We start from the raw sequence: 12,303 nt of genomic DNA on the forward strand, positions 1-12,303 counted from the left end.
TCATTTTATAAACATTATTAGCGATGATTATGTTTATAAGTTGATTTGAATATAATGTTAAATGTTATCTTCCGATAAAAAATATAAACATGATGATATAACTAACTTTACAAAACCAAATTAGAAATTTTGAAAATTGTGCAAATTTAATACAAAGAAATTATAAATTGAACGTTTAATAATCATATAATTTTATAAAATAATGTGTTTTAACAAAGAAGAAACAGAATCAAGTAACATTGAAAATTAAGATTTCATAAAAGGATAAATTATTTAAAATTGTACGTAACTTATCAATAATTAATTTAACAAAGGAAACTATTGGTAAATAATTAATTCAAATAATTAGCATTTGAAAGTTTTCACGTATCTAAACAATTTTGGTTAATACCTTATGGTAAGTTTCACCTATGTGCAAAAAAAACGTTAAAGTCATCTAATAAAGTAGAATTTAATAAATTTGTAAGCTTAAACCACTCCTTGATTCACATATTATGTTTACCTTTATTTTGTGTGAGATGATGAACTACTGTTAGGGGAATGATATGTGGTAGTTAGTTCTTCCAATAGAGTGTATTTAATGCTGTGACTTGATGTGTCAACATTTGATGCACTCAGATTTATATTTACGCAATTATTATACTTTAACACTACATTATGTAAGAATAAATAACAGGAATAAATAATTTAATTTTCTTTAAAAAATCTGGAGGCATTTCTTAAATAATTGAATTATCTCTTGATATCTATTGTACATGTCCTTGTACTCATTAAGATTGATGTAGCAAATATTCTATCATTTAACAACAAATTTTATGTGAAAAGTATATTTATACACATTATAAACCCACAAGGTTTGTTCAGAAAATAACTGAACTTTATTTTTTTAATCTTTAATACTAATTTTACACGTTATTGGTCCTTGCCCACTTCAAAGTACTCCCTTTCCCTATTCATACACTTTTCCCAGCGGAGTTCATTTGAGATGGGTTTTAAGATCCGTGACGAATTTGCTTTAATATCATCAGTTGTCTCAAAATGGCGTCCTTTCACCACTGATTTTAATTTTGAAAATAAGAAAAAATTGCAAGGGCTCAGGTCTTGTGAGTAGGAAGGCTGAAGGATGAGAGCCATTTGATTTTTGGCACAAAACTGATGAATTGACAAACTTAAGTGTGCAGGTGCATTGTGGTGAAAGAATCACGAGTTGTCTCGGCACAACTCTGGTCTCTTTTTGTGAATTTTTTCACGTAACCATTGTAAAACGCCGTGATAGTATGCATGGTTCACTGTTTAACCTGTAGTCACTCATTCAAAACACACTATTCCATTAAAATAAAAAAAAACAGAGAACATCACTTTGACATTTAATCGAGATTGTCTAGCTTTCTTGGGGTGTGAAGATCTTTTGCTGATCCGTTGTGATGATTGAACTTTTGTCAGATTTTCATAGCCTTAATCCGGCTTTCGTCTCCCATTATAATCTATTGCATGAATGTTTCTTCATTATCGGCTTGTTCAAGAAGTTGCTGATAAACGTCCACTTGATGTGCTTTCTACTGTTAGGTCATCAAACAAGGAACAAACTTTGCCGCAACTCTATACTTGTTTAGTTTTTCAGTCAAAACGTCATGGCATGATCCAATCAAGATGCTAACCTCTTTTGCAAGTTCTCTGACAGTCAATCAGCGATTTGCAAGCACCAGATAGTTGATTTTTAAATGCAATTGTCATCAGTTGAAGTCAAAGGGTTCAACTTCCTGGATGAGGGTCATCTTCAATCGACTGATGATCACTTTTAAATTGTGAAAACCATTCGTAACATTGTGTACGACCCAGAGCATCATTTCCATTAGCTCGTTTCAAAAATTAAAGTGTTTCTGTGAAAGTTTTACCCAGTTTCATGCAAAATTTTATGTGTTGCTCCTGAAAATTGCACATTACAAAAATCGCTACTAACACGTAAACATGTTGCACTCAAATAACAATAACATGAAAACTAAATGAGATATCAATTATCCAAAAACATTTAGTTACAGAGGAGGTTATGTGGAACACAATGCTGCCAACCGCAGCAGTAATAAATAAAATAAAATTCATCATATAAATAAGTAAGTATTTTTCTTTTGTGATAATGGAGATTTATTTTTGTATTTCATCTTGTAACTATTAAATTGTGATTTATATTGTTGTTATTAAGTATTTATTGATTATTGAAAATTGATCTGCCTTGATTAAATCAGTTTAGAGTTATAGTGTGATTTATCCTCACTTGCAGATTATTTATTGTCTATATTTTTATTTACTTTTTTATTAAAATTGTTTTATGTTTAAAATTCTATTACAGGTAATGAAAGGATTTGATCGTGTATTACTTGATGCTCCGTGCTCTGGTACCGGAGTTATATCAAAAGATCCTTCTGTTAAAACAAACAAAGATGCGCAGGATATACAGCGTTGTTATAATTTACAAAGGCAGTTATTAATAGATGCAATCGATTGTCTTAACGCTAAATCAACTACCGGTGGTTATATTGTTTATTCAACATGTTCTGTTTTGGTAAGTTTGTGCGAATAATGAATTGTCTTATTTATGCTTTGTTTTATCAATTTTTTTTTAGATTGAATTTTTTATAGCCAGTTACTTTCTCTAACATTAACCTATTTAAAGAGTACAAGTGCTTTCTACTATAACTGTTGGTCACTGTCCATTTTAATATCATACTTCTATTATGTTACACTTGCCGCCTTATTCTGTCAAATGTTGTGGATATTTTTTTCTCTCTATCACGTTATGTCACAAAGTTTTTTCTATTCATTATTATAAAAAAATTATTGTTATAGTTTGTACGATGTTTGTTTTTGATAGGAAAAAACTATAATGTCCCTATAATGTATAAACTAAACAGTTTTACATTAGACAAACTGAATATAGTTTCAAAGGAAGATAAAGTTAATGCATAAAAGTACTTTGTTGTGACATAGAACCAGTGTTTGTAAATTAATTCATTGTAGTAAATAAAAAAATATTCTTAAGCAGTTTGTAAATTATGTAACATTGTATAAATTAAGCAAATTATTATTTAGATTTAATTTACTAAGCATTTGGCTTTTACTAAGCATTTGGAGCTGTTACTCCATCTTAAGGGATTTTCTAAAAGATGTTAATTAACATCGTAGATGTTAATTAGTGGAAATTTAATTTATATAAATTATTATTTAGTAATAATAAGTAATGTTGAAACATTTGTTATTATTTCTTAAAAGTCTATGCCAAGATAATTGCAAATCGATAGAAAAAAATAATTCAGGGCAGTCTAAATAACTTTTGAAAATTGAAAAAGAAAATAATTGCAACTTCATTTCAATAATCTAAATTCTTTTAACTTAATTATTAATAAATAAATCGTAATTAATGTATAGCAAAATTAAATCCACTTCTAAAAATATTAGCTGATGCCAAAGTGATGAACAGCATTACCATTCCCTGAAGATGACTATACATAAGACAAGTGACAGAGTTTCATAATATTAATTATAATTTGAAGTAAATAAATTCTGTGTTATGTAAATAAATGTATTTGTAGTTGATGTATTTTGTTTGTGATCTGTAAAGCGCTCTCAACATTTCTCCTTTACAAAACCAGAGAATAATTTGCCAAGATTCTTTGATTGTTTATTAGCATTGTTCGATATGTTTTCCAAGCGTACCTTTCTATGTGAAATTTGTGACTCGGTATTTTAGAAATAGTGTTCGATAGTAGGTAATAATAGTTTGTTTTAACAGGAATCTGGGTAATTATAGAATATTTATAAATACGAAAGATAAAATTTTATAACTAGAAAAAGGTCTGTTATTATGTTAAACTGTCAAATTCAGTGAAAGGGGAGTGATTCAGGGGTAATATCACTGCTGAAATAAACTCCCATTACATTAGAAAATGGTGTTACTCTTTTGTATAGTAAGTTGATGTAAGGAAAATAAATTTTAATGTAATGATATCTATCTGATAAAAACTAATGAAATAACTAAGTAATGTACAATTTATATTGAAATTTTTTAATTAACTTTATCAAAAATACCAATTAAATGTATGTATTATAATGGACAAAATAGCAATTTTTTTAGATTAAAAAAAATATTAATTTGCAATCTTTGTAATTGGTGTTACGATTTTTATGTATTTAGCTTTTTGTTTTCAGCCAGAAGAAAATGAATGGGTTATTGATTATGCATTAAAAAAACGTGACGTCAAGCTTGTTGATACTGGTCTTGAATTCGGTAATGATGGATTTATTAATTACAGACATTTAAGGTAATCAATCTTTATATAATGTAATATCTTATATATTATAATATTTTTTTTTTACTATAGACATCTAAGTTAAAAAGTGTAAAAACACTTTGATAGTATGCACAGTTCACCACTTCACCTTGAGGCAAGAATTCAAAATGCACAATTCCATTAAAATAAAAAATAAAAAAACAGAGACCATCACTTTGACATTGGATCAAGACTGACCTGCTTTCTTGGAGTGTGGAGATCCTTTGGCAATCCATTATTCTTGACGTCGTAGCTGTAAACCAAGCTTTTGTCTCCTGTTTTGATCTTTGCATGAATGTCTCATTGTCATTGGCTTGTTCAAGAAGTTGCAACAAACAAACAAACATCAACTCTATGTTCATTCTGCTCTTCGCTCTTCAAACAAGGAACATACTACTGCAACTTGATATATGTTTAATTTTTCAGTCAAAATGCCATGGCATGATCCAATTGAGATGCTAACCTCTTTGCAAGTTCTTTGACAGTCAATCACTAATTTGCGTACATTAGATTGTTGATTTTCTGAACACGGGTGTTATAAGTTGAAGTCAAAGGACTTCAACTTAGTGCTATAACATGCAATAATTTGTCATACTCGTTCTTATAAGCCTATTTGGGTGCCAGTGAACTGTTGTGCTCATGTGATGGTCATTTTGAATCGTTTTGTTCATCTTCTTCTGGTGCATTCCTTTGATTGTAGGAACCAGTCGACTACTGATAATCACTTTACCCGTTTCTGATGTACGGAGCATTTTAAAATGCCTTAACCATTCATACCATTTGAAGCCTCTTGACTTATTTTGCTGTTTTAGTAAAACTTTTGTCAAGTTTAGTATAAAATTTTATTGCAATTATGTTATGTTATGTTATGCACTCATCGCAAAAATCGTAGTCACCAAACAACTGAATAAGTGCTATATAAAATTAATCATCATTGAAACATGTGATTGATGGGAAATTGTAGGTTAGACCCAATACTTCGCAATTATACCAACCTCTTGTCTAAATATCACTAAAAGCACCAGAGAAAATAATTTATGTTATTTTTTGAAAAGGCCTCATTTAATTGTCTTAAAATGTTAATATTAAATGTAACGTAGTCCTACCGTGAATTGATCAAAATTAAGGGTCAATTCAATTATTAATAAAAAGTAATTAGTTATAATGAACCAGATTACATATCACAACTTGAATGCCCATACTTTCTGCACTGATTTGGTAAAGAAATTACTTATGAACCATTAATTGAAATGCATTTCCTTTTAGTGACTCAGCTGGAGTTGTACTTCTGTTATCTATTCTTTTCTCTTAACCCTTTCGCTGTCAGCCATTTTGGAGTGGATTGTGTTAAAACTGTCAAGCGCTTTTAACCTGGTGTGCAGAGGTGTTATTGAAACCATTGTATATCATGTTGTTTTCAATCTATAAATTCGAAAAAAAATACCACATACTCATAAAATTATGTAGAATACATAATTTATGATGTTTAGAAAATGTCATATTTTTCACTTTAAAATGTTCATATTACAAAATAATTTTTTTAAATAAAAAAAATAATATTAAAAGTTTATTTTTGTCTACATATTTTTAACGCTATATTTAATTTGAAGAAAATTTCACTACTTTCCATAAAATCTTCATAAATGACTAAATAAAATCATACAAGAAGTATGTGAAATTTTAATTATTATTTACAATGTTATGATAAATAGAAATTTGAGTATATGACAATTTTTGTCCTGGTTATCTGTATTGCCTAGCATTTATGTTTGGGAAAGCACTCTCCATGTAACCTCTGTAACACCTTGTACAAACAGTTCTTGATCTTTTTCTTCCTTCAGAAGTACATACACAACATCTTGACTCCTTTTCTGGCAATTTCCTTGAACCTGGTGTTCCACTCGGATGATCACCTGCATTTTTTTCTTATAGCCATTCAGCCAATAAGCTTTCAATTACCCTCACAGTAAACAGATGTCTGGAAGCAATCTTTCTTCTTTTATTATGTTCTTTATACAGAATGTATGAGTTCAAAACCGTTCTTGACATAATATTGAATGCTACTTTATGAAATGGATATAGTAGGAGTCGTGATGTTTCAGGTGCTGACACTTCAGTGTATTGTGTATCTGCCATAGCATCTTCTTCACTTTCATTGAAAATGTTACCTAGAATATTACAGTCACTTTCAGAACTTTGTATCACTTGTATATTCACTATCACTGTACTTGTCAAAATTTTCACGAATATCATCATCAGTAAATCTTCCAATTGGACCCGGTGTTGGCTCCATTTCAGAAAAAATACACAAAAATGAACAATAACAAACAAAAATTAAATAAAAAGAATATGGAAACAATTATTAAACAAAATTAAGGTTATATATTACAAAATAAGTGAGCGCAAACAACTATTAGGTTGTGCAATGCAGAAGAACATGACTTTCAGTATCAAAATTTATATCGAAAAACCGACTACATGTATTGATTGATATACATATAGAATGAAACATATAGAACCAATATACAATACTCCAGCACAATCTGCAATTTTAATAAATTGAATGAGATTAAACAGAGTACTGATAGATCGGTACCCTGACATTCAAAGGGTTGACTTAAACTTTGCGGAAAAATTATGAGATGTAGAATTATTAGAAAACATCTCTTTTTATTAATTGTTTAAAAACTTTTATATCTTTTTCAGTAATTATATTATTTACACAATTAGATTATATTTATTAAAAACATATAACATATTTTTATTTATTTATTTTTTTATTTTTATTTAAAGGTTTCATCCCTCTATGAAGTTAACGAAACGTTATTATCCACACACGCATAATATGGATGGATTTTTTGTCGCTAAATTGAAAAAATTTTCAAACATCGTACCACAGTCGACATCTAATCCTGAAAATGATGAAGAAGATTGGCTTGCTGCCGGTAATGAAGATGAAGATGAAAAAGATGTAGATAATAAAAGTAATGTAAAAAAGAAAAATAATAAAATATCGAATGAATTTCTGTTGAATGATGTTCATACTATATTAAACATTAAAACAGAAAAAGAGATGAAAAATATTAATACGAAGAAGGAAAATGAATCGACTACAAACATAAATAGTAATAAAAATAATAAAAAGTTAAAACAAAAAAAATTAAGAAATATCAATAATTCTATAAAAAATGAAGTCCCAGTAAACTCAGAAGCTGAAAAAAATAAAAAGTTAACTTTAAAACTTGAGGAAAATTCAAAAAATGAACTTAATAGTAAACAAATAAACAATAATAATTTCAGCAAAAATTCTAAAATAACCCCCATAAATGTAAATAAAAATCTATTAAATAATAAACAACTAGATTTAAAAAAAATGAATAACAGTTCACCGAAAAAAGTATTTAGAAGTAGTTCTGGTAATTTTATTGTCGATGTAAAACCATCATCAAATAATATTAATAGTAATAACAATTCTCTAAAAAATATTAATAAAAAAAGAAAATTATCTAATAATGTTTCTACTATAACAAAAAATAATAGTAATAATAAAAAAAATAAAATATCTAAAAAAATTTCACATTCCGATGATGATGATGATGATGATGTTCATGAAACAGGATTAAAGATGTTTAAAGGTATAAATTATATTAATCCTTAATTAGTTTTTCCCTGTTTAATTTATAAAAGAAATGGAGTGAAACTTAAAATAATTTGTTCATAAATATTGTTTCACAAGTGCATAGCAAGTTGGTATATTTATCAACTTCTATATGGATATTGAAGTAAAGTAAGTATAGAGCATGGTAGATTTGTTGGTGGGTGGCCATTTTTCATTTATAAGGATGTTCGTAAAATCATGCAACCAATGAGTAAAATAAAATTATATTTATTTATTGACAATAGTAATTTACATGATATAAGAAACTAACCAAACTTAAGTTTTAATTTTTTTAACTTTCTTAGAATTGTACTGATGAAAATTTTTTTTTATTCAACCAAATTGTGTGGGTTATATTTGAAAACACTACTTTCAGATGATCCTCGAGTAAAAATCAGGGAACTGTTAAGACATAGTCCACGTGAAATAACATGGTTATCAACAAAATTCATGGAACAATTCGTTATTGAATCGGCAGTGTAAAATAGCACATTTTGCTATAGCTGCAAGTTTTTATTCTTTGATTTTAAGAAGGCTATGAAATTGATAATAATTTCCGAGTAATGTTCTGCAATTTATCTTTATATGAAAAAAAAATGGATCCAAACATTTGGTCACAAAATCGTGCATCAAACGCCAGCCTTTTTTTGAAAATGCAGTTGCTTTTCTTACATGAAAGGAGTCTCAGAACTTGAAATTTTCTTTTTTTTATTTATTAATATACCCAGAAGATGAATGGAGCCATGTTTTTATCTGAATAAAAGACATTCCAAAACATCAATGTTGAAATGTTTTTTTAAAGATCTAAATTACTGAATTCGTCTATTAAAATCAGGTTGAAAACTCAAGTTTTTGTGGAATTGTAAACATATCCAATTGAAAATCCATTTTGTCAAGAAATATAACTGTGTGATTTTCCTGGAAACATAAAAATAATTGCTAAATAACATTAACAGACAAAACATCTGTAATTACGATCGGCTACATTTTCTTTTCCTAAAAATCAAAGACATTTAACAAAAAATATTTGATTTATTTGGTTCTGTACTATCAGAAAATTTGTTCTGTACTATCAGAAAATTTTAAAACGATTGTGACATTCAGAATAAAACAAGTGATTAAATGTCTAAAATAAATATACGTTCGATGTATGAAAACAGTGCGTTTGTTGTATTGCTGCAAAATTACTGATAGATGAGGGACCGCAAGTTACATGGTCTGGGAATTTTGATTTTATCTAGCGTGGTCTCAGTAAAATATATATTTCACCAGAAAACTTGTAACAACAAACCTACAAGTGCAGGATCAGCATCTATTTTGGGTTGCATGATTTTATGAATGCATTGAATATTTTATACTGATGGCATCTTCTTGCTGTCAGGAAAGACATTGGGTTCCCTATAAAAATTAGAAAAAAGATAGCTGTGCGATCTAGAAGGTCGGGTAACACATTCCTCTATAATAGTATTTTTTTAATTAAAGTGGCTTTGTTCTGGCAGGCATTCTTCTGGAAAAAGAATACAAAAGATCGGATGGTTACTTTCCTCTTGGAAAAATTATAAGATTCACTTAATGTTTTAAAAATCATGTAGTGTTATTTAAGTAGTGTTATTTCTTTGTTGTATGGGACATTCAAAATAGATTATTCCTCATGAATCCCAATTAGAAAATTTGTTATTTTTGCAGTTGAAAATATAATTTTTTTTCCTAGCAAAAATGGAGATGAGCTTGAATGGCACCTTGCTCGTTTTGACTTTGACTTTGACTGAGTGAAGTAGTTATCTGTAAAAATGTATCTTTATCCTGTTCATATCATTGCGGTTGATATATAAGTACCAATTTTCTTTTCTTATGTTCAGGTTGCAAAAGGCAAAAAACGTTCCTAACTTTCACTTTGATAATCTTCATATGATTTCTAAATTTTCACCATTTATATCATATTTTTGAAAAGTTTTCTTAATAGTTATTTGCTTATTTTCTTAAAGTTTTCTAACTTCCATTATTTTTTTGTCATAGACTTTGGTTCTTGAGCAATGAATGTACAGTCATTTCAATTATATCACAAGCCCTCTATGAATGACTTGCTTTACCGAGATACTTATTGCTAAATTAATTTTATAGATCAAACTTGTTTAACGAATCATTACCTTTTATTCATAAGAACAGTGTAAGTATTCTAATACTGCATTCATATTAGTATCATAATGTAGAATGTAAGTAGTTTTCATATACATTATTTTTAAAAATCTAATTTAAATAAATTATACTAAGTATAAATTACACTTTTATGAATAAATTGTTAATTAATATACTCTTATAAAATTAAACATCAATAAATAATCTATATTAAACAAGGCTGACGTTCATTATATTGATTTAAATATTAAATTATTGTTTAAAAACAAACCAATTAGAAACAACAAGAATCTTTTTTTTATCATAAGAGTTAACTATAAACTGTATTGTATAATTAAATGGCTTTTTTATAATAAATATTATCAATATGAGTGAATCACATGTTTGATAATAAAGGAAAAAATGTTTTTTTTTTTTATAATTTTAAACAGTTTAATGGAAAGAGTTTGGTAAGTCTGTGCAAAAATAAAGTCCAATTTTTCAGGGAAATCATTATTTTGTCTTTTTTTTATATGTTTCTTTACGTAATCTTTCAAGTTTTATTCATGTAATCCAACAACGTTTTAAAGTTTTTTGAACCCGTTATTGTGGTGTGATTTATCAAAGTTATCAAATCAGGCAGGTGTTTTGGCAGTAATGTAATTTTGTGTAAATCTCTTTCCAGTAAGCCACTTCTTCATATCCGGAAAAAGATAATAAACTAAAGATGATAAGTCTGACAGATAAGAGTCTTTCAGTTGTTGTTTATGTTAATATTCATGAGAAATTTGATGCACCTGTTTGAGTTCCTTGTTGTCTTATGATCTATCTATTCTTATGTTGTCTACACTTTCTATCCTCCATTTCTGTATGATGCGTTTTTTTTGTTTTTTAGTATTTTCTGCAGTGGAAACCTCAACAGACCATCTGATATTTTCAGAATCTTTGTACTCTATCCTGAAAATAACTAAACCACTTGTAAATTGTTCTAATCAATGGAACAAATTCATTATGATGAATTTGTTTTAAATTATTTATATTTGTCATAAATTCACATAAATATTATGATATTTATGTGAATTTATGCGACTTAGTTTTTTCTGTGCGGTTTCACCTTTCAACAAGTATTGATCAGTGCATGGAATGTACTTTCATCCATTTTCCATAAAATAAATATTTGATTTGACTCAAACAACTGCTGATAACAGAATTATAAATATATTCTACTGATATTTTGTCTAGCGAAGATGTGGAAAACTAAGAATTACTTTAATAATGTACTATGAGCACCATCTTTTGACTTAACACTGACTAACCAAACACCCCTTTGTAGAAGGAAAAATGAATTCCTCACATCACATCTAAAACTGTTTACGGTGTATATGCATATATCTATTTACATATTGTATAAAGTAATTAACAATTCTTTTATTTATTGTTTGTTATTTGTCTTGAATTTTTTTTTTGTTTTCTGTACAAATGATGCTCTAGTAATTTAAATAGTAAAATCAGCTGCTACTACTAGTTAATTGATTTTTGCATTTTATTTTAATGAAATAAATTTTTTCACTGTATGTTTGTAATTAAGAAAGTAATATATATATATATATATATATCATAAAAGCATGATTTTGAACATTTTTATTTAAATGATATACTTTTAAAATTGTTATGAATCTAGAAATTAATTGTATGTATATTGTTTTATAGATTTGGAAAAAAATTCTTTTTTTTAAATATGAGTTAAAATTATCATTGTTGTTTCACTGTATATTTTTTTATAATGTAATTTATTTTTTGTAAATAAAATTTGTGTTTTTTTTTTAATACATGTGTAAGAATAAATCATTTGATGTTTTTTATTTATTTTGTATGTAAATATATTTGTATTCTGTGTACCTTATACATTATTTAAAATAAATAAAAATAAATTATTTTACGCAATCTTAACCATAAATTTCATTTATCTATGTATCTGGTTTGTTATTTAACTTACAATATTTTGTAGCAGATGACATATACGTCATTCAGTTCATTGTAATTTTGCAACTTTACATTATACCATTATAAAATAGGATGAATCACGTTATAACCCCATCCCATTTTCACTAAACAGGACTTGGCATGGTCAGGATGAATACCAGACCATGCAATCCGGAAAAGTCATACATTGTTTTGAGATCTCAAAACTGTAAATTATAAAAA

General features: G+C 27.5%; 1 protein-coding gene across 1 annotated transcript in view; it reads left to right on the plus strand.

The window, feature by feature from the left end:
• Positions 1-11,981, plus strand: part of LOC142333564 (26S rRNA (cytosine-C(5))-methyltransferase nsun-1-like) — a 45,768-nt gene extending 33,787 nt beyond the window's left edge. Inside the window, exons 10-12 of the mRNA XM_075380850.1 lie at positions 2,348-2,560; positions 4,204-4,316; positions 7,119-11,981. Coding sequence (XP_075236965.1) covers positions 2,348-2,560; positions 4,204-4,316; positions 7,119-7,983 — 1,191 coding nt within the window. The 3' untranslated portion in view covers positions 7,984-11,981. The remainder of the gene's footprint in view (positions 1-2,347; positions 2,561-4,203; positions 4,317-7,118) is intronic.
• Positions 11,982-12,303: the final 322 nt, after the last annotated feature.

This window comes from Lycorma delicatula, chromosome 13 (genome assembly GCF_047948215.1).
Source record: "Lycorma delicatula isolate Av1 chromosome 13, ASM4794821v1, whole genome shotgun sequence".
NCBI lineage: Eukaryota > Metazoa > Arthropoda > Insecta > Hemiptera > Fulgoridae > Lycorma > Lycorma delicatula.